This window comes from Centruroides sculpturatus, unplaced genomic scaffold (assembly GCF_000671375.1).
Source record: "Centruroides sculpturatus isolate CEXI.00-Female unplaced genomic scaffold, Cexi_2.0 scaffold212, whole genome shotgun sequence".
NCBI classification, from domain to species: Eukaryota; Metazoa; Arthropoda; class Arachnida; order Scorpiones; family Buthidae; genus Centruroides; species Centruroides sculpturatus.
In genome coordinates, this window is record NW_019384356.1 from 342,683 (window position 1) to 367,394 (window position 24,712).

At 30.8% G+C, this 24,712-nt stretch overlaps 2 protein-coding genes across 4 annotated transcripts in view; one reads left to right on the top strand and one right to left on the bottom strand.

The window, feature by feature from the left end:
* Nucleotides 1–24,712, bottom strand: part of LOC111639610 (cellular tumor antigen p53-like) — a 63,396-nt gene that overhangs the window by 29,424 nt on the left and 9,260 nt on the right. For 2 of the 3 annotated variants that reach the window (XM_023385526.1, XM_023385514.1), the window contains exons 2-3: nt 19,428–19,537; nt 14,102–14,204 (exon numbers count right to left, since the gene is read on the bottom strand). In XM_023385526.1, the coding sequence (XP_023241294.1) occupies nt 14,102–14,204; nt 19,428–19,431 (107 nt within the window). In that variant the 5' untranslated portion in view covers nt 19,432–19,537. Of the gene's footprint in view, nt 1–1,838; nt 2,082–14,101; nt 14,205–19,427; nt 19,538–24,712 lie in introns of those variants that run through there. The other variant, XM_023385505.1, reaches the window with a different exon arrangement.
* Nucleotides 2,500–4,954, top strand: LOC111639600 (general transcription factor II-I repeat domain-containing protein 2B-like). The gene has a single exon (XM_023385494.1). The coding sequence runs from the start codon at nt 3,035–3,037 to the stop codon at nt 4,841–4,843; it is 1,809 nt and encodes a 602-aa protein (XP_023241262.1). The 5' UTR covers nt 2,500–3,034; the 3' UTR covers nt 4,844–4,954.

Below are 24,712 nucleotides of genomic sequence, written 5' to 3' on the forward strand. Positions count from 1 at the left end.
TTTCACTATTTTTTTTTAAATATGAAGAAATATATAAAACAGTTATTCTTATCTTATTTACAGAGTATGAATTAATTTTGGATACATCATAATCTAACAAAACTATAATTATTAATATAGGACTGCCGACTTTCCCAGACTCAATGGGAGACTCCAGAAATTTGGCAAAAAGCTTTAATTTTCCTCAGACTCCTGAATTGACCACCTATTCTTCCTTGACTGTTTTAATAACTCCAAAACTTGATAGAGTGTCTTGTCTATCAAGTTTTGGAGTTATTAAAACAGATTAAAGAATACACTACACCATTTTCATATTATCACAAATTGCACCAATCTCTGAAAATTTTTACTCCTGAAATGAAAACTCCCCAGAAACAACTCTTTGGGAGTTGGCAAGATTACAGTTAAGTCAGTCTTTAACCATATATTAGACAAGGACCAGGACTTGAAACAAATACCTGTAATTCTCAACTGAAGCATTCCAACAGGCTCTCAGTTAATCACAGTCACTCCTTACATCCTTCTAATATAATGAAACAGAAAAGAAATGAGAGGGGCCATGCAGCTTATATTTTTATAATGGCACATAGCCACCTTTTTTTTTGTAATTCAAATTACCACTAGTCAATAGCAACCGTTGATAAACAGTGGAAGTCCGTTAGATTTGTGAATTATAAAACTGACGAACCTCAATTCTTTTCAGATGATATGCTTTTTGATTAATCCAGGCAATGTAAAATTACAATTAATACACTTAATGCATTCTACATTAATAAATCATTGTATTTAATAGTAGAGCTTTTATCAATCAGCACTCAAAATGAGCAGAACTAGTCTACGTTACTGCTTCAAGATTGTGGGGCATGCAAGATCTTCATTCATCCAAATCATCATTTAATGAATGGCAAAATCAATTATTTCTATTTCTATAAATTAATTAAACATACTAAAAACTGTCACATTAATACAAACCAATAAACTCCCAAAACAACAGAAATCTAATCTTAAATCTCTAAAAATATTCTTTTCTCACAATTATAAATGCTTGATTTATATCCGATTAAGTTGATCATCGCAGACAGCATTTGAACTTATAAATTAGAAAGAATGCTTAATAAACCTGAAAATCTTTTATTAGAATTCACAAATTTACGCCAAATAGCAGTTTATCAAGTACTTTTGGACAATTATTCTTCATTTTTAAAAAGAAGAATTTACCTAATTGTTATAACAGCTGGTTTAAAACGTATTGTTATGCTAATTACACAATGTCAAACTATTTTTGTACATTGCGAACTTCGATATAAAGTTTGGAAACCTTTTAAAGTGTTTATTATTATACCAAATTATTACTAGGGAGATTCAACAGGGTTTGTACTGTTAACAATTTAGCCCATATGCTGTACACAGATTCTATTTCGTTACATTGGCTATTAAATTAAGCAGAAACAGAAAGAATCGAACAAGTTTACATCATGGAGACTATATTTATGCTATAAATCGACATTTACTACGTCGAAACGAACTCAAAACTCCCCATCTTGCTCGCAATACTTCGGTAAGATCAATCGATTCAAAAAATTACTGTTACGTGGCAACATGGCCGTCACGTGACCTAAATACACGGTGGGAAAAATTATCTAAAATTCGAATTAATTACGACATTTAATTCTAATTTATTAGTAATTGACACAAAAGTGGAAATAAAGAACTACGGCAAACTTAGTTAAGTAACCACCTAAAAAAATAACCTGAGTTTATAATAATAATAATATTTAATTATAATCAAAATAATTTCTTTTAATTAGGTAGAAAATAGCGTTAAGTTAATATGGCACCTGAAATTCGTCGTCCGATTCCACTTCCAACTTTATGTTGGGCATTAAGTTAATTGGCTCTACCATTTTGATCGAGTACGTGCTTGTCCAGACTCGTCCTTCCTTGCAGAAAATGGCAGGCAACCGTCGAACGTTGCCAGTTCGATCTTTCGTCTTTATTATTATTGCGAAATTTGTGTAATTACGTCGGTTTATGCTACGAAATAAACAGGACGGCCGACACTCATGCGTATTTAAACTATATATATATATATATATATTAAATATCGAGTTAAGAGTTTCCATTACTTGACTTGCGTTTTACCGCTGCGTGCCAGACTGCATAAAGTAGAATTTTTTTGCTAAATCTATTCACTTTTATACAATACATATAATATGCAAGCTTCTTTTTAAATTGGATTCATTATTATATAAAACATTATTTATTATTATATAAAACAAATTCATTATTATATAAAACGGGATCGAATCCCGCCCATCATCACCCGGCCGCCATTGTGGACCTGAACGAATCCATGGACTGGCTAAAAAGGCTTTCTTAGCAGAGCCGGCCCTACCATAGGGCGAAAGGAGCAGCCGCTCCAGGCGCTAAGTCCTAGGGGGCGTAGCGAGGGGGTGTATCAAGCCCAAATGATCTCCAAGACAAACTATATGTCCTAGGTGGGGAACCTGCGGCCTCCGCGAGGTTCTTGTGCGGCCCTTTGCCACCTAGTACAAAATGGTAGAGTTCGTTTCAAACAACTATTGTACATCAACGCCATGACAGTTGCGCGAAAAATCCCGCCAAAGACAGTCATATTGTAACATGACGTCAGAATACTAGTCTGAAACGGACTCTAACACGCATGAGCGAGGCTCTGGCCCACAGACCATCCGTTTCAGACTTGGACACTCAATGTTAATTTTTTAAACAGTTTTTTAAAAAATGTTAATTTTTTAAAAAACTGTTTAAAAAGCGCTAGCAGCGCCAACTACCTTGTCTAAGAAGTAAACAAAACTCGGTTTCAGATCTCCCATTTGAGTGTCACACCTTGCTTTGGCTTCTCTGACTCGCATCTCTCAACGCTTCCCTGTTGCGATCTTCAGCAAACTGTAGTTAACAGTGAGTGCTTATAACAGTTACACGGTTTTATTGTATTTCTAGAAAGTATACACTTTGTTAAAGATATTATTTGATATTCGTTTTTTTATCCATCATGTCAAATAGTAAGAGAAGAAAATTAGGTGATGAAAACAGAACATTTAATGTAGAATGGGAGTTAGATTTTTTCTTTACTGCTGAGAAAGATAAAATGATGTGTTTGTTGTGCAATACAGTTTTAAATACTTTAAAAAAAGCGAATGCAAATAAACACTATTTGACTCATAAAGAACATAAATATTTCGCTTTAGAAGGTGAATCACGAAAAGCTGCACTTCAAAAGTTGAAAAATGAGAAGCATCATCAGCAGGCATCTTTTAGTGCCTTTGTAAATCAAAATTCCGCTGCAGTTGCTGTTACGTATAAAATAGCACATATACTTGGAAAAAGGGGCAAACCATTTAGTGACATTGAAATAATTAAAGAATGTATTGTTGAAGCAGTGAGTATGTTAGATCCAAGAAATGTCGACAAATACAAACAATTACCTCTTTCAAGAAGAACTGTAACAGATCGACAGCACGAATTAGCGCAAAATGTAACAGAGCAACTTCATACAATTATACAAAATGAAGATGTTTATTTTTCAATTGCTTTAGATGAAAGCACTGATAAAACAGATTCGGCACAAGTTTTATATTTTATTCGTGCTATAACTAAAGATTTTCAATGTTACGAAGAACTACTTGCGTTGGGTACACTAACTGGAAGAACTCGAGGAGCCGATATTTTCGAAAACTTCAAAGAAGTATGTAATAAATTACAATTGAATGTCAGTAATTTAGTCAGTGTCTGCACCGATGGCGCACCTTCCATGAGAGGCAAAAAAGAAGGATTCGTTGCTTTGTTAAAAAAGGAAAACTTAAACTTGAAAAAATTGATATCATTTCACTGCATTTTGCATCAGCAAAATCTTTGCGCAAAATCTACCATTTTGCAAGACACTCTGGATAGAACCATTGCCATTGTCAACTATATTCGCGTAAATGCAATGCGTCATCGTGAATTTCGGCAGATGCTCTCTTTAGATGAGGAAACGTATAGTGTTGACCTACCATACTACTGCAAGGTTCGCTGGCTATCAACAGGTCAGGTTTTGATAAAAGTTTTGTCTTTACGACGACAAATTTTAAACTTTTATCAAGAACAAGGAAAACAATGTGATCTATCAGATGAAGTATTTCTCAGAAACCTTGCATTTTTGTCTGATATGATGACAAAACAAAACAATTTAAATATTTGCCTGCAAGGTGAAACGAGGTATATTTATGAAATGTGGCAAAAGATCCAAGCGTTTAGAAAAAAATTATCATTTTTCAAAACATTGCTTTGTCGATCGGAAATATCTGCACAACACTTCCCGGAGCTAGCTAAAATGTTAAATGAGCAGAACTGTGAAAATAAAATATTCGATGAATATGTAGGTGTCTTGGATTGTTTAATAGAAGAGTATACTAATAGATTTTCTGATTTTGACGAGCACACTCCTGCTATGAAACTGGCATTTGAACCACATTTAATAGATATATCCGAGGCTCCTGCAGAACTACAAATGGAGTTAATTGATTTAGGGGAAGATAGTATCATCAAATCCCTTTTTAACGCTAAAAAGGATCCCATAGAAATCTGGAAAAATGCTGTTGAATATCCATGCCTTCGAGAACATGCTCGCCGTTTACTTTCCTGCTTCGGAAGTACCTACTGTTGCGAGACAACATTTTCTCTCATGTCAAAAATAAAAACAAATTTAAGAACGCAAATTACAGATGCACATTTAGAGGATCAATTAAAGCTGTGTGTTACGAAGCTTGATCCAAATATACAATTACTGTCAAACAAAAAACAAAGCCAAATAAGTCACTAACTTAGTGAATAAAAAAATATTTTTTATTGTATTTTTTTATAATATTTTTATATTATTTTATATGTATATTATATTTAAAATTTTGTAGTATTATATTTTATTTTTTCTATATAATGCAATAAATTGTTAAATCTATAGAAAAACTATAATAATTTCACAAAAGTCACTTTCTTAGGTCAATCAGCTTATGCGGCCTCTCTTATTGCTGCCTAATTTAAATGTCGCCTCTAATGGTAAAAAGGTTCCCCACCTCTGCTATATGTGTTTCTGGAGGGGGCGCCAATAAAGTGTCGTGCCCCGAGCGCCAGTTATGTTCGCTACACTACTGCCAAGGGGGCACCATAATAGGATCTCGCTCCATCCTAAAACTTGCCTCGGGCCGGCACTGTTTCTTAGTACCCACAAGGCGGAAAGAATTAAAAATTGCTTCTCACATATTTTTCATTTTTGTTCTACTTCTACGTTTAGGTGTGTGTATGCACCAGTTAGCTGAGAGAAACCATTGCAGTTTATTTATATATATTTTTTAATCTTGCTTCAAACACTTGGCTGTATTTCAAAGTTTATAATTCATTTACAGTATTTCTAAATGGAAGTAAACTGTAGTGTGCGCTTGTTTTTTATTTTCAAACAATATCATTCGTAATTAAAACTAAATGTTATGTATGTAGTTTCAGTATAACATATTAAAAAAAAAATTAAAAATCAGCAGAATTCGAATAACCCCCCACGTGGGAGCAAACTTTATGAAAGCATTTGGAACATGCTCTACGTATTTTTGCAATGAAATTCATATTCATAGATGTGAAAGAAACATTTCAGCAATTTATGCATTTGTTTCTTTAAATCTCAACTCAATTATTTCAAATGGAGAGAAGTTATAATGAAAAGACTGTCTTTATTATTTGAGAATTTCACCATAAGAGCTAAACTGCTCATAAGGTAAATCTTGGCAGATTATTTTCCATTATGTAGAAAAATATACGTAACTTATTACTGAAGTAAAGTAATTTAAGAATTAAATTTGGATTCAAATTCATCCATTATGGATCACAATATTTTCTTTTAATTTATATTTAACATAATTCATTTGTTTTAAAAGACCTATTACAAGAAATAGCACTATAATTAAAGGATATGTATTATTTAACAAATATTTTAGTCCCTTATGATCAGTCAAATTTGTCAAGTTGAAAGTTGAATCAGTCAAATTGACCAAGTTTGTGGCATTCATTACAACAAAATATCATCATTGTTGTTAACTTTTATACGGTAAACCAGTGTTTCTCAACCTTTTTTGAATTGCAGACCAGTAAAATTATGGATAATTTTACATGGGCCGATAATTATATGCAACTACAAATTATGCTTATTATGTTTACACATGTGTATCTAGAGTTATTGTATGTGACAGAGTATGTATAGTAACTCCAGATTACTATTTAAATGTCACGTGTAATCTACCGTGCTAGCATCAGTATAGTCAAATATTTTTCTGCTGACTGGTGATATTTTTTGCAGACTAGCATTTGAGAAACGCTACTGTAAATTGTGCTTATGTTTCATCACAATCATCATTTTGATTAAGCATATTTAAATATGTAGATTTGTTAGGTCCGTATCTTATGAAATTCAGTATAATTGATATGTGAAACCACATAACACTCTCTTGATGCTCACTAACCAAATCGTACTTTAGATGCATCATATAGACATGGATATAGAACTAAAATATTAGTAAATGAGCAGCAAGATGAGGTTCTTGACTATAGTCAAGTATGCCCTTGCATTAATGCATCCCTCAATATGATAATTGTTTAATAATGTTACGAGTTAAATTAATTTGCAAGTTAATTAACTGTTGTAATATTTATTTAATTAAAACTGTGTAACATTGAAAAATATATCAATATTCAATAATATAATAAGCTTTACCAAAAATTTAATCTCTCACAGTCAATACTCAAACTATTCTAAAATAAAGAAATCATCATATACATAATAATCAATAAACATAATTGTAAATTCATGAAAAAAAATTTTTAAATATTTAAATAGCTTTTAGAATACACCAATGAAACACTAAATAAAATTCTTAATGTTCAATGTTAGTCATATAAATGAGAAATTACAACTCCAGTCTATGCAGATAAAGCATTGAGAAACACAATTTACACAAATTTATTAATAACTCATCCTAGACTGCAATTTCTTACTAACTAAAACACACTCAAGAAAACCTTTAAATATGCAGCCGTATTTATTAAATTCTAACGTTTTCGGTCATATTCAATGAAAAACAGAAAAAATCGAACTCCGAACTTAATTCAAGTTCGGAGTTCGATTTTTTTTCTTGAGAAAGGTTTTTCTTGAGAAAGGTCATTGAATATGACCGAAAACGTTAGAATTTAATAAATACGGCTGCATATTTAAAGGTTTTCTTGAGTGTGTTTTAGTTAGTAAATTTATTAATGCTTATATACAGAGTCTTCCAAAATAAATTCTATCATTTTAAATTACTGTAATTACGTTAATTATTATCTTAAAAGTATGTGACGTACACCAATTGATAGAGTAAATGTCCGAGTTTCATCTCCCATCTGCATTCAAATATCTTGTGTCTACTACTTCTAGGAAGTGTTGTAAAGAAAAATAGCAATTCTACAACAGACAAGGCATTTATGTTCCACAGTTTGCAATCACTCATCATTGTGCAACATGAGTAATCTGTAGAAGCTGCAGAATTGTGTCTGTGAGAGGAGTAACAATAGATATACCATATCAAGTATAGGAATAATTTGAATCATAGTTGGATTGTGATACAAGGTTCATACATTGAAAGTTTTTTGCCATTTTTGGCCATTCATAGAGATGGTACAGTCAGCACAATACCATAAAAAAAATTTGTTCTGGTTGTAGATGCACATATTACTGATCAGAATATTGCAATAAGTGCAATAAATAAAAATATGACAACAATTAAGCTCAAACTGTTATTGTATATTTTGTTGTATTTTGCATAACAACATCTGACATTCAGAATTGTTTGTCATAAATAGTTTTCTATGCAATATCTCTTGCTCCCTTAATTGACCAGTGTGTATTTATTGTATCTAAGAAAAAAAAACCTGATGTAATCAGATACCTTATCTTCATATCTATTTTCATTCATTAACTGTTTATGGTTATGAATTCTAGTAGTTAGATCAATTTAAAGAAAAAAAGTATGCTTTTAAATTTTCTGAATAAAATTAATAACAAATACATTCTTTTTGAATGTATTTTATTAGTTGGCACCAGAATATGTGATTAACATTGAAGAAAACAATGAGAACATGTTTACAGTCTTCGGCTTATTTCTCTTCAAAATAAATGAGCATATTAAAAAGTTTTCTTTTGCATTCAAGTTTACATTCAATAAAGACAATATACATATACTGAATTAGCTACTTGAACTTATATCATTTAATAAAAGAAAAAAAAAAATAAATTTTTATTCAAATTCAATTCCAAATAAAAATCATTGCAAATAATGCTTTAGAATCAGATATACTGTATAAATTTTGGAAATCATCACATTTGTTATAAAAATATATATATTTAAGCTGAATGTGAAATCAGTTATTGAGATAACAGTATATAATTTGTGTTACATTAAGGGTAGGGTTTGTTTATTTTGTTTGCATATGGCAACGTGACACTTAGATGATTGCTGAAGGAGTATGCCTCCCAGAATCACTTTCTAAGGGAAACTGGCTCCTATTTAGGTGTTACCAACATGAAGAAAACCCTGAAAACTCCACATGGACTCACGGCCAAATACCAGTATTTAGTGGTTTTATCCACTCTGCCACTGCCATTTGGCCTATTGACCCTCACCAGAGCAATAAGGATAGGATGAAAGTAAAGGGGTACAGCAACCGCCTGCAAAATAGAAATTAACATCCCCTCTCAGTGTCTCTAGCCCTGTGGCCTATTTACAAACTATTAACAGTTACATGATAAAAATAAAAATAAGCTTATTACCACTTGTTAAAAGTTTATGAACATGTGTAATAATTTTTAATATTTTCATAACTTTTTGTAATTTTGCTTTCTTTAGCACTTTCCTGCCTTTATCATATTCCAGTTCTGATTAAACAATAATAAACATATTAACAAAACACACTGATACCAATTTACTTATGGTTTCTTTATACCATTCATTACATAATTAGTTATTTTTGCTTTCAACACAAGCAGAGATGAATTACAGTTTATTATTAATGAAGACAAAACTGAAAAATAAAAATTATTGTTACTGAGTTGTTATAACTCACAATTTCACATAGTTGTAAGCTTTTTGTTTGTTATCAGTAACAATGATTCTTTTGAAATTCAAAGGATTCTTTGACATTCTTTAAAAGTCTGTCATATCTATACCACATGTCAAAAATAATTCTGAAAAATCATCTTTTTTAATTTGTTAAAGGGCTTTTTTGCTGCAAGTTTCACTTATGCTGCTGATTGGAACCTGTAATCTTTTGACTTCTCTTTCATTTCAGGTAACAAATAATAGTCTGCAAGGAAGCAGAGAGATGGAGAACCACATCTTATTCAGATATTCATTGACTACGTATGATGACGTGCAGAATTGTGTCATAGTCAACAATTATCTGACCAAGAAGGACGTAAGAGAGTAGCAGTCATAATGGTGCTAGGATTTTCATTCTGGGAGGGCAGAGGTGCAGATGTTAACTGTATGTTTTATAATCAAGCAAATTTTTCAATAAGACAAATAAGTGAAAAAGTTTAATGAAAACATATAATTGAGTTATAATCAATTCATATTTAGAGAAACTGCCCAATAATGATCAGTACAGGTAGATTTGAATGAATTATTTCAGATGAGTGGGCTTGCACCTACCCTAACTTGTCCATGAGTAGAAACCTAACTTCCTTACTTCCCTAATTTATCCTCTTATACACTTACCTTTCCCCTAAAACAGAAGAGAAGTTAGAGTGTTGCAGATTCCCATCAGCAGTGTGAATGGAAACCACAGCATCAAAAGCGGTTAAAGACATCACAAAAAAATCACTTTTAAGACCATGCTGATAAATGGTATGAATACTGACAAATTGCCAACATCCATACCATTTGTCAGTGTGTACAGCTGCAAAAGGTGCTTATTTTGAAAATGATGTGGCATGAATGTGTGTGTTTTATTACAGAATCTGTGTCAAAGTTCAGTTCATTTTTGATTCTACTTGTATACTAGTTATATATAACTTGTATATTAGTTAATCTATCATTATACAGTGCCAACAAATTTCAATATAATCATGTAAGACATGAAAAATTCTGTAAAGATGCATATAACTTTTATTTTAGAAGTTTAAATTGTATCCATTTTTCTTTCCCAGCTATTATGTATATAACATGGAAAAGTATTGCAATCTTGCAAAAAACCTCCATGGACATTATATATATATACTCTAGCAGATAGGCCCAGCATTGCTCGGGCAAAAGTAACGATAGGGCAGATTAACATTATTACGTTATAGTCAATCTTACCCGTTTTCAAAGAATGCAAGAATTAGGTCCCCCTGTTTCCAGACTAATTAGACAATTTTTAGATGGGTTAAAAAATTTTGATTTCCTGCAAAAACGAAAATAAACTGCATCTGTGTCTGTAAATCTTGCCCATCGCTTTCTCTTAACACTTCCATTGTTGATACTTCCATTGTCGACACTTTCATTGTTATATAACACTTCCATTGTCGAAGCCTTCATCCTGTCCCTCTCCCCCCTGGGGAAATTTCAAAAAATCCCTTCTTAGTGTGCGTTCTCGTGATGTACTCTGTGTACCAAATTTCAACTTTCAACTCCTAACCATTTGGGCTCTGCATTGATTATCATCATCATCAACCCATCTCGATTATATATATAGATAATGTCCATTGTCCATATGTATATAATGTATGAGTTTATTTGTTTGTGTTTGTGTGTTTGTTTGTTTGTTTGTTTGTGTGCGTGCGTGCATGCGCACGTGTGCATAAATATTTTTATTTATTTATTTTGGCTAGTAAGTATAAAAAAACATTGTATTTAAAAAAATTTCATAAATCTTTAAGTTCCATACCCATGTTTTTTAGACACAATGTAAATAATTATTTTAATTGAACATTTAGTGAATGGAGTCCGACAAAAGAGCATATTGCAAACTTAGATAGGCAACTCATTGCTGGATTTTTTCTTAGATGAAAGAATATGTAATAGTTTTAGAATAGAGATTGTAATCACTGATAGTGAGAGATTAAATTTTCAATGTCTTAATCTCAAAAACTAAATTCATTTTGAGATTCTTTGTCCTTAATGTTTGATTTTATTGTAAAAAAAATGCTTTACGATATAAAATTCAGATGAAGTTCTCAAATTCATAAAAAATAAAAAACTCATATGCTGAGCTGAGGTCACATTCATGTAACTTTTATTACAGTATATTGTTATGTTATTAGTTATTGTTATTAATCTTTTATTGTGCCTAATTTATAAATGAATTATCATCATATAGGCATATATGTATAGGAAAATCTGAAATTTTAGGTATCCATTAAGAGCCTTGAAACATTTCACTCATAAATAAGGAGTTACTATATTAAAAAAACTATTTAATTCAGTTTCAATAAATTTCTATTTCCTTATAAGATTATGAATAGAAATGAAATAAGGCAATTTCTGTTCTAAATTAGACAAATTTATTAAAATATGCAAGCCATTTAAAAGCAGTGCACACTAATTTTCATATTTATAAGAAATGACTGATATTTTACAAGCATACAGGCTATCAGTATAGTCCTCCTCTTCAATTATGCTCATTAATATTATGCATGGTTCATGGTTACTGTGAGTTCTCCACTTTTGTTGTGGTGGCAGATGTGCTGAGTAACAGCAGCAGACAGTTCACGTAGACTACAAAATTAAATGTCATGCTTGAACAGTTTCAAATGGATATTCTGCCTCAAGCATCTCATGGTCCAGATGTAGAAACAGATTAATTTGTTTGTCAAATTGAAACACCCATCACTATATAGAACAATCTTCAATCTGCATGATCTATCTACTGCCATTACCTAATCAAGAAAGGACTACAGTGAAAGGCTGTGGCACAGTAGTGACTGATAAGTGTACATTTTCTATGTATACATTAATATAAATCAAAGAGAGTATATTTCAAAAAATAAATCTGGATTTTTAAAAAATCAAGATTCATTTTATTCTCTGTACTCTCTTTGGTATGTCTTCTCAGGTCTTCATTATCTGTTAGAAAAATATTTTAGATAAATTCAATTTTACATAACCTTTTAAATTAAATTAATAGGAAAACTTAAAATCATTACCATATTTTTACCTGATTTTAATAAACTATTCCTTGAAACTTCAATCAATCTAAAAATAATTGATTGTAGTACAGTTATTCCTTGCTTAAAGCAGGATTTGATTAATGTGCAAAATTAATTGCAGAAATCTCTTTATATACACAACGGAAGTTTTAATTAATGCAGCTTTACCAGCCATCCTCATTTAATACAGATACCATATTTGATTAATGCAATTTTATATATGCCGTAGCATCGAGGAATTAATTAACTGCATTAATCAAGGGACACCTATAATCATTTTAAAATAAATAATTCAAAAAAGATTTGTCCAAAAGAATCATAATATCTGATATCACAGGATTGAATGAGTTAAATGAATTACTAATAAGGTTTAATGAGTTAAATTTATAAGGTTGAATGAATTAAATGAATTATTAATGAGAAATTAAAGTACTATTTCCACCCAATGCACATGCTCCACATTTAATGATTCTAACAAAGTTCACATCAAAAAGAAAATTATATCTGGCAATATTGCTATTTCTAAATTCAGTCAAGTATACAAATTGTGGATTAAAAAGTGAAATGACAAGAATAAGTACCCATATGAAGCAATAAGAAAAAAAGTTATTCAGATAAAATTGCACTAGTAACATTTAGAACCATAGTTAGAGAAACAGCTATGTTGTAAATGAATTGGTCAAAATATCAGCAAATGTGAAAGTAATGACAACAGCATTTTCATTTAACTCATTTGACTTTACAAATGTACCCATTATTTTAAAGATTTTTCCAAACACTTGACGAAGATTACACAATCAAACATAATACAGGCAATTGAAACCTGCAACAAGGAAGGTTTAAATTCCCATGCCCTTGATCTTTCAATAATAGAAATTTATGCAGAGTAAATAAAATTATACACAAAAATATTAAATAAACCAAATTTACGGATTTACAGCAATTGCTTTCGTTATCAATATTGAAATGCTTATTTCAGATGGCCAAATGTTTAATTTAAAGAAAGAAATGCTTCATTCCTACTTTCGGACAGCTTCAGCTTCCAAATGAATATATAAAAAAACCATTGTTTTTAAGCTGTCTTAAAACAGGATGTAAACATTTCTTCTTTTTAAATTAAATATTTGGCTGCCCAAAATAAACATTTCAGTATCAATAGTATCATGAAGCTAGAAATTCATTAAGTTATTAATTACTTTCATTTCTTTCAATAGAACATTTTCACTCTTATGCAAATTCAGGTAATAAAATATGATTTATTCAAACAAATACAAATACTGGTTGTCATACATATTTGTCTGAATACATTAATTTATTTGAATTTATAAAAGCTCAAAAAAGTTCTATTAAAAGGAACAAAAGTACTTGCTTTAAATCTATTATTTAACATTGTTTATGATTTTATTTATTTATTCCATATTTAAGTAACAACAAATATCAATTTGGGAGAAAAGAAAGATTTAAATCATCTTATTGATGTATTTTTAAATTAATTAAATGGCTCTTTGTTAACAGAAGAATCCTCTGAATACATTATTCATTCTAATGACTTAGTTTTTCAGTTTTCAATAATGGTTGCCATCTCTATTTGTTTTCTTTTTGTGAACGAAATTAAACTAATTTGAAATTACATTCAATTATAAAATATTTTAAACAACAGAATGAATATTTTAAATCTAAATCCTTAATATATTTAACACATTCAATGACAATACGACAATAAAATGTAATCAAATTTCAAATACTTTATCACAATAGATAATAGGTAATATCCACAATAATCTTGTCAATCTTACCTTTTTTTTTCCCACAGAGGTAAAAGTTTAACAGATGACATTAGAGGCATTACAATGTATTTTATATAATTATACTTACTTCCAAACCAGGATCCACTGAAAGCATTGGCAAAGCTTCTGGTGAATTTGTAAGTAAATCTTGAGCATTTTCTGCATTTGTTTCATCATTAATTGTTTCATCCCTAAAATATATAAAGTTTCCTGTATTTACCTAATATATTATTAAGATAAGTTAATTTTTAATATTAAATTATTTGTATTAATTTTCAATATAATTAAATTGTAAGTATATTAAATATAGGTAAATTAATATTGAAAACAATAAACATATAAATTATAAGTACACAAATTGATATATATTTTTTTTTATCAAAGATATAGAATGAATTTCTAGTCAAAACATAAAAACAAGCAGTTTAGTAAGAGCACTACAGTTTAATTTATTACAAACTACAGGGTCTTCTAAACATAATGTTACCATTTTAAATTATTGTAGTTATATTAATTATTTTCTGAGAATATTATAATCTACAACAAGATCAGTACCACTAAAATGAGAATGAATGAGATGGTTCATACAAAGTTCATATACCGAAAGGAGATCAGGCATATAATGGAGGAGCTTTCCAAACAAAAGAATGCATACTTGGTATATAAAAGGGCACCTAATTTATATTGGATACTGCAAAATGACAAGGATCCACTCCCAGAAGAAACTGAAGCAGTGGTATACAGGATCCCAATAGTTAATGAAGAGCTTAACCTAAAAACAACATATGTTGGAGGAGCTAAGAGGAATTTAAAAACCAGAGTAAAGAATACCAATATGATGTAAGAAAAAGGAAATAAAAGATGGTCTTGGCAGCAATTGCAAACTTACAAAGAACTTTGGAACTTTGGGAGGAATCTAAAATCATTAATGTATGATTTTAGATTCAAGTTTTTCTTCATTTATGGCCCTCTACAGCCATGAATGAAGAAAAACTTGAGATTTTAGACACAAACTTAGAAATGAATGTGTTAATGCCAAGGACATAGCGATTTCCAATGGCATGAAGGAATGCTATTAAAAAAGGACTTGAGATGAATAAAAACACTTTGTAACATGTGAATCAATGGTAGGCAGTTGTCAGTCTTAAATATTAACTAGTTAAGTTAGTGTGTAAGTTTTCTGATAATTTACTGTTATAGTAATTTAGGATTTTAATTTAATGGCAAAAAATTTTTAAAAAATTAATTAACTATATTCTTGATGTTAATTCCATTTTGAATTTGTAAAGAAACTTTCAATGTTAAGTTGTTCCAAATTCAAACAATACCTGATGAGAGCTCATAAACAGATCCAAAAAGTGTTTAGAAAAATGATTTAACTACCCAGTGGTAAGGTATTTTTATAGTTATTCTAATCTACATTAAAACATTGGAAAACTGTTTAAGTTTTATATTTACACATTACAATTTCTCAATGAGTGCACCTTATGTCACATGACACACATCAAATTGATATTCAAACTCTTCCTATGCAGACTACAGCATATCTGTTGTCACTTCTCACACAGCAGTCACAATTCCTGCAGGATAACTCATGTTGCACAATGATGACTGAATCCAACTTTGAAAACTGCAGAACACAAAATGCCTTTTCTATTGCAGAGTTGCTTCCTAGTGGCAGCAGAAAACAACCCGTTTGAATGCAGATGGGAGATGAAACTCAGACGGTTACTCTATCGATTGTTGTCCAGTACACTTCATACTTCTCATATAATAACTTAATTACAGTAATCTAAAATGGTAGCATGCTTTTTGGAAGATCCTGTACACTACATATGTACCAGTACTTCTAACCACCCCATTTTATGCCTTTTCCAAGTAAATGATGAAATTTCATTTTTCAGCTTTTTGTATTACAAGTTATGAGTTTATAACAAAATAAACTTATGACTCATTTGAGCCTACTAGCATTCTTTATGCCATTTTCAAACCATCAGAATGGAAATATTATTTTTATTCTGTTACTCTAGTTACTCTCTTATTTATTTCGCAATGATTTGAATGTGACAAAATATGCCAACAACATTAACCTTTTAAGTATTATTACGAAGGTCATTCTAAAAGTAAAGAACATTTGTTTCTCTAGATATTTTTAAGATAATGAAATAAAATTTATTTTACAACACATATGATACTTTAGTTATTTTTCTACATAGTCACCATACAAATTTAAACATTTGTCATAGTGTATCATCAGCTTTTCTATGCCTCCTGTACACTCAGTTACTACCAAGTTCTTGAACCAGATATTAATGGCCTCTTTCAGTTCAATGTCACTTCTATAGTGATTCCTAGCCAAAAAAATCCTTCAATTTTGGGAAAGGATGGTAATCACTCGGAGCCCAGTCCTGGCTATAAGTAGGATGTTCAAAAACTTCCCATTTAAACTGCTGAAGCAAGTTCTTTGTCAATGCAGCAGCATGCAGATGAACGTCATCCTGAAGAAGCACAATTCCTCTGGACAACAATCCCCACCGTTTGTTTTGAATGGCGTGGCGTAGTTGGTGAAGGGTCTGACAATAGGCCACTGCATTTATAGTCTCTCCTGTAGGCATGTAGTCAATGAGCAGGATGCCCTTTTGATCCCAAAACACTGTAGCCATAAACATTTTGGTGCTCAGAATTTGTTTGGCTTTTTCTGGTCTTGTTGGGGTTCTGGAATGATGCCATTCCATTGATTGACGCTTTGTTTCTGGAGTTTTATGTGAAATCCAGGTCTCATCACCAGTAACAATGTGGTTCAAAAACTCCTCGCCATCCTTGTTGTATCAACTGAGAAAAGTCAGTGCAGCTCCCATCCGATTTTGTTTGTGTTCATCTGTCAAAAGTCAAAGAACCCACCTGGTGCACACTTTTCTGTAGCCCAAATCACCACTAACAATGCCATAAAGAACTATTCTTGAAATTTCAGGAAAGAACGAACTGAGTCTATCTATAGTGAAATGTCTATCCTGTTGAATTGTTTCCTCAATCCTTGATTTGAGTTCGTCAGTCACAACTAAAGGTCGACCTGAGCGTTCTTCATCATGAATATTCATTCACCCGCAATTAAACATGATGCACCATTTTTGAACTGAAGCTTCATTCATCACATTACCATAAACTTCAGTTATCTGTCTGTAAATTTCGATAGGGGGGACTTTTCTGCATTCAAAAAACATATTACACTACAAACCTTACACTTGGCGGAATCTTTAATTTTGTCACACATTTCAGTCACACTATAAACAGTAAACAATCATTGTGGCTTGCTGTTAGAGTCAGACTGGCACAAAAAAATGGTCCATGACACTGTAGTGGGGGTGGTGGGAGAACTGCACAGCTTGTCAGATCAAAACATTCTTTTCTTTTAGAATGACCCTCATAATTTCATACTTTCTAGACTTCTATATTTAAACAGCTTTAAGTTTAAAAATATAATTTCATAGCTTTTGTAAATGAGAAAATTATTAATGGCATATCTATAAATAAGTCTGCTGAAATTTAGGATGCAGAATGAGACTAAGATATTAAAAATTTGAGTGTATTTTTTACTAAAATATTACTTAATATGAATAATAATTACAATAGCAAAGAACAATGATGAAGTAACTTAATTAGTAATTTATTTTCACTTATTAGTAAGATGGGAAAAACTACTTGGTTAGGCAATAGTGGTACCTCATACTTCAAACAATTCTAATTTTGAACATTCCAGAGTTCAAATGCTAACTTAACTTCTTTAGATTAACTGGATTGATAACTATAAATTTTTTCAACATAGGAAATACGTTGTTCTTCTGGCAATTCAACAGAAAGTTGTATCTATTTACTGGATTGTCAAGTAAATTGGCATCTGTTGTGTTATGCTAATACGGACGAGGGTCAAGGCCCTCTAATCGTCAGATCTGTTAGACCTGCTCACCTCGTCACTGGATGGCTTAAAATTTTTCAGAACCGAGTGGTAAGATTCTGTGTGGGGGTGTGCATAAAGAATAAATACTCGACTACGAAAGTCATTAATATAAAAATCAACAATTTAATTACAGAAGACCCAAAATAACAAGGACAAATAATAGATTAACAACATATATAACATAGGTATACTCTATAACTATAATCAGTATGAGAGAGAGAGAGTTTACAATAATACATATTACCACACTGGAGGAGATGTCTATATGGGCTTGAAGCTGGACGTCCGGTGGGCTGGCTCTATGGCATGTTCTATCTGGGACGAACTGCCTCTCTATGGCAACTACTTCTGTCGTAGACTGCCTCGAGTGTATAAAAACTTGCCCTTTTATTCCCGATTATGACCTCATCTTTTTCCCCAGAAATATTGTGTCATTTGACCAGGTGGTGTGCAAAATTCTAAGATATGAGGTGTGGAGGAAGGAAGCAAAACATCCTCGGTTCTTGTAAAATGTAGTGTAATAGAGCAGTTTTTCAGGATGTTAAAGTTTTATAACCGTTTTTGGTTATATTAACTTTATTCTAACTTTTATCAAATTTTCCATTTTAATTGCAGTTAAATTAAATTATTTATTTAAGTTGTTTGAGGTAAAAATTATATAAATCCATTTAAGAATACCTACAGATTATCACACTAATGTGTTTTCAGTGCTTTTTTACCTTATTGCGTTTTGTGAGAAATCAAACATATTTTTAGACCCATCTAAAAATTCTCTAATTACTCTCAAAACAGGGTGAACCTTATTCTTGAACCCAGTGAAAATGAGTAAGATCTGCTATAATCTAATAGTCTTAATCTTCGCTATTGTTACTTTGAGCTATACTGGACTCATCTGCTATTATATATATAAAATTCTTACTTATTACCATGGCATCCAAGAAGAATGTGGAAGCAACAAAGCATAACAAGAAGTTGTATTGACAACCGAGATGAAAAAAGGAACTTACTGTGAAGCATAAAAGCGGAATACATGTGTTGGTGAATCTGGCAGCCATGTTTAAGACATCTAAGACGATGATGTGTAATCAGTGTATGTAATTTTCATTTTATTATACAGTTTTCACATATTTTATTTGTTGTTTTCATGTTTTAATTTATTATTTAGGGCATTTCATTGTATTATTTTTTACTTTAAATTATGTGTATTTTCTGTTTAAGTTTATTGAAATAGTTACTGTATAAGGTCTGAAAACAAATTAATTCACTTTCCATTATTTCTAATATGGTAAATTGATTCGACTTTGAATAATTCAGAGTTCAAACAGCCTCCTGAAATGAATTAAATTTAAAGTACAAGGCACCACTTACTTAAGTCAATGAGAACGTACTGAAATATCAGTTAAATTTATTTTAAATGCTAGAAAGTCAATACTTAAGCATAATTTTAATATGTACTTACTCATTTAAACATTTCCACAGATATTTGAAGGTTTCTTGTGAGAGTGGGAGACTTTCCTCTGAAGATGACATTTTATAAAATATCACATACAACAGAAATTTTTTTCTACACTGTAATATAATTAAAAAAAACCATGAATAGTTATATCATCACTTATAAAAAATATACTGATATTTAAACATATAAATATCTTGTAATAGCATAAATAATGTAGTTTTATTAGCTATACAGAGCTATTATTAGCTATTGCAATCTCAAAAACATTTCTTTTAATGCAGTACATCACAACATACCATTTTACCAATATTTAATCCATAAAGACTATGCCTTTCCAGTTTGATCTGCTTCACCTATTATACTTTTGTCCAATATTAAAGAATTACCAAAAATTTACTTACTATTGAATAAGCTACAACCTTCCATTTACTGATTCCCCAACTTTGGACAGATCTCACCTCAGACTTCTAGACTTATTCAAATGTATACAATATTTTGATCAAATTCTCACTTTAAAACTTCAGATGATTTATTTTTTTATTTTTTTGATTCCAATGAAACCGTGTTTTAATTTAATTTGCTTTATGCTTCTGGTGGTTACTGTAGGGACTGGACGTCAACTAAATAAAGATGAGAAAATCCGCCAAGTGTCTTAATTTATAGCACTGTATTGTGTCAGAAGCATAAACAAATAGCAAAGCACGGTTTCATATTATCAAAAAAAAAAAAAAAAAATTAATTTGCTTTATTCAGACACAATAACGTGACTTCTTTTAAACACTTAACAGATTATCCATCACTTTATTTAGTTAGGATGCTAGATTCCATAGATTGAGTAATTGATTCCATAGATCGAGTGAATCGATCTATGGAATCGATATTATATTTACAGAATTTTTAATTAGTGTATGTACATGTAAAATTTTCTCATGTTTGATTTTAATGTTTAGTTGGCTGAGGAGGGGGCCAATGTCCGAAACACGACTTGTAACTAGCGTCCCAACTAAATAAAGTGATGGATAATCTGTCAAGTGTTTAAAAGAAGTCACGTTATTGTGTCTGAATAAAGCAAAACTTTAGATGATGTGACTGCAGAAATGTTAAAAGATGGAGAAAAAAAATGTGGAAGAATGGATGCTCCAACTCTGCAACTTATGTTGGGATATGGGCATGGTGTCATACAATAGGAGAAACGCTGTGATTGTTCGAATATACAAGGGAATACATGAAAGGACAAATTGCAAGAACTTCCATGGCATAAGATTGCTGAGCATACTTGGAAAAGTGTTTGCACAAATGTTGGTTTACAGAGTTGAGAAGCTGACTGCAAACCAAATATGGAAGGTGCATTGTGGATTTATGCAAGGGAAAGAGTGTGTGTGGACTAGATCTTCATATTGTGAATGACTGCAGAGAAATGTTTGAATATGGATAAAGAAGTGTTTGCAGTGTTTGTTGATCCAGAAAAAGCATAAGATAGAGTGAATACGGAGCAAATATGTGATTATGGAGTGAGATATAAACTAATTAGAGGTCTGAGAGAAATGTATGAAAACAGCAAAGCATGCACATGGATGGCAAAGTGTTTGAGTGGTTCACGATTGAGGTATAAGATAAGAGTAATGCTATGCCCTCAATGGTTGTTTAATGATGCATGCATGAGGAGATCCAGAGGGCCTGAGTATGAAATGAGAATTAGAAACAAACAAATCTGTTATTTGTTGTCACTGTGCTACTAATAGAGTAAGGAAGAGTTTCATCTAAAGTGAATCAAAACTAAAGTGATTGTGTTTGAACACAAAAGTGAGCAAACAAATTGCATGATTGAGCTGGGTGATGAACAACTAGAACAAGTGAATGAATTCAATATTTGCACAGCAAGATATTGATATATAGGAATGGAAGGATAGATAGTGAAATCACCAGAAGAGTAAATGCAAGAGCACAGGTGCTGAGTGCAATGAGTAAATTTGCAAGTGATAAAAGAATGTCCAAATGGGCACAAATGGCAATATACGGAAGTGTTGTAGTACTTGTACGGTATGGTAGCAAAACTTATGTATGGTAAAAGAGTTACAGGAGTTGCATTACCACATGCAAGATGAAATATTTGAGAGAAGTGTGTGTCATAACAAGGAGAGATTATTGTGAGAAATGAACAAGTGTTGGAGGGGTGAAAGACAATGTGGTTCAAAAGGTGAGTAAATTGAGTCTACAGTGATTTTGCACATTGAGAGAATAAAGAACTGTTGAAGAGAGTATACATGGGAAAGGTGGATCGGAAGCATGGTAGGGAAGACTGAAAAAGTCTTGGTTAGAACAAATGGATTAGTATAGAAAAGAATATAAGATGTTCAGTCAGAAAGGAAATGTGAAGAAGTGTTCTAGAAGAGACACAATGTATCTGAAGCATAGAGGTGTGTCTGGACAGGAAGATGTGAAGAAAGTTGCTGAAAGGTTAATTTGTAGGAATGTAGTCTCCTTTTACTGTTTCTCACCCTTTTTGGATTGTAAGTATGAGGTTATGTATGTATGTATGTATGTATGCATGTATGCATGTAAAACATTTCATGGTTCTCTCTCCTCATCTAAGAGTTCCAACTATCAACAGTAAAAATACCTCCTGCTTCTACATTCCTTTTTGTCATCTAAACATATCCAAGAAATCATTTTTCTCACAGTACCAGACATCCATCTTGGACGTAGAACACCTTCTACATTTAAGTTTCCCTCACTTTAACTGTCATTGTAAAACACTATTATACTACACAACTGGCCAATAATGAAACCTAGTTTACTTTGTAATAACATACACTCATTTTAGATCCTTTGTCTGTAAAATGTCTATTAAAGAATATTAATTATATTTTACATTCAGATACCTTTGGTTATATTGTAACTTGTCTGTTAACCATTTTTGTTACTTTTTAATATGTTTAATTTTATTATTCTTATACTTTATTTTTTATTCAAATTTGTTCAACAGGGATGAATTAATTTGAAGAGACATTGCTACGATGTGTAAATTTAAGAAAATAAATAAATAAATAATTTTTAATTCAGCTAACAACGCTTTAAAAGATAACATCTAAAAACAAACATAGTAAGAAGATAACTCCCAAAACAAATACAGTAAAACCTATGTAAACTGGAATCACATGGTATCAAATATTTTTCTGGTTTGACAGATTTCCATTTTGAGTAGGTTCTATTTTAGACATGTTTTACTTTATATACTCTCTTCCATAAATTTATACAATATAATAATTTAGATTACTATTTTTTTCTCTACACAAAGTGTAAATTTCCTCCTCCTATAGTTAAATTTTTATCATTAATAATTTTTATTATTATTGATAAAAATGATAAAGTGAATATTTATATCTAGTGGGACTGTATAACAACAAAACAACCTGAATGAATAAGATAGCAAACCAACTGAATGATAATATAAACAAATCAAAATGCTGTCATTTCTTATCAGATCAGTGTCAACTGGACATAACAATAATAATAAATTAATAAAAATGTGAAAGCTTAATGTTATTATTATATAAACCTGTATAATATAACTACATACAATCTATCTTATATTATTATATAATTAAATGTAACATAGTATAAGAGAACAAACTTGTTTTATTTTGTATGAGGCAGTAAATTATTAACTTAAATTCCTTAAAATATATATACAATACTTATACACTCTTGCCAATAGTGTATTACTAAAATATGTAATCCACAAGTACTCATTTCATTAAACAGTCTATTGTTTATGTTTCCATTTATTTATGATTACATAAATTAAATAACTTAAATTCAAATTGAAATCATTACCAAACAAATATTAAGAGACTGTCAATTTACTAAAGAAATTCTCAAACAGGATGAAAAACATATTCTTGTCCTATAGCTTTTTTCGTTTGTTGGTCAATAGCAAAATGATTAGACTGAAGTCAAGTTCATATAATATATGGACTTGACTTCACTCCTAAGAGTAGAATCTGAACTATTATATTATAATAGTTCAGATTCTACACTTAGGAGTGAATTATGCTCGCATTAATAAGTAACATGTTATGATTTTGGAATAAATCAATAAATTACACTAAAATACCCATCCAAAATAGTGTCAGTGGCATATCATGTATAGTAAAATTCTAGTTGAAAACATTTACATTAAAATGATAGAGCCCTGCATTCAATGTCTGTATGTAGGTTGATGATTAAGCTATGATCTAATAACAGCAGCAGCATATTTAGATAATGCAATGTCTTTAAATTTCATTAAATTGCATTTTTTGCCACAGCATGCAGTGTACATGAAAAATTCTCACTTCTTTTCATATAGATTTGAATACATTCAACTTGACAACATGTCTAAAAGGAAATTAATTTTATAACACATTTAGCAATTTTAATTATTTATTTATATAATTACAATTATGTATTTTGTATGTAAGTGCTAATAAACTTCTGGAACACATTCCAGCTCTGGAAATAAGTACTGGAATGACATTGCAGCATCAATTCATCACTGACTATTTCATACACTTTGTTCATAGAAATAAAGAATATTCTGACTGTTTATTTGAGAAACTTATGTAACACTGAATGGATTATGGGTGACTTAGAATCAAATAAAAACTCAAAAAGAATGCAAGCTGTCTTCTTGTTTTTCTACATTACATTAGCAAAATATAATTAAAGATAGGTTGTCATCAGTATAAAATATATATCATGCATGTTGTTTAGACCACCCTTTTCCCATCATGTAGGGTTACAATACACTACAAAGCTGGGCTCAGATTCATGTTTGTACTGTACTTATTTAATTAATTAACAATAAAAATGTGATAGTCTTAAGGTTGAATTTCATTTTTATTGTATACTAGCTGCAAGTACCCGCTTTGCTGGGTTTTTTATTTGTTCGTACATTTATATGTAATGTAATTTATATGTATGTAATATAGTTTTTTCTCTATATAAAAGACTGTTTCTCTTACTCTACATAATCTTTGTCTAATTCGATGTGTTTCCCTATAATTTTCAAGTTGCTCTTCTTTCTGATTATTTCTGTTTCGTTGATAATTTTCTTGTAGCAATGTTAGATGTACTTCTCTTTCTTCCGTGGTTTCATTTCTCCGCACCATCTTTTGCCTTAGAGATATGATTCGAGACCGCAAAAATTCTTTCTTACTTTTTGGCATTGTTTTGTATATTATTACTTTTCACACTTCACTATTCACTTTTCACTTTCTACTTTTTTCTGTTATTTGTACACTTTT

Bases quoted from the DNA above. Each gene is read 5' to 3' on its own strand.
- LOC111639600 (XM_023385494.1), top strand. From the start codon at position 3,035: ATGTCAAATAGTAAGAGAAGAAAATTAGGTGATGAAAACAGAACATTT.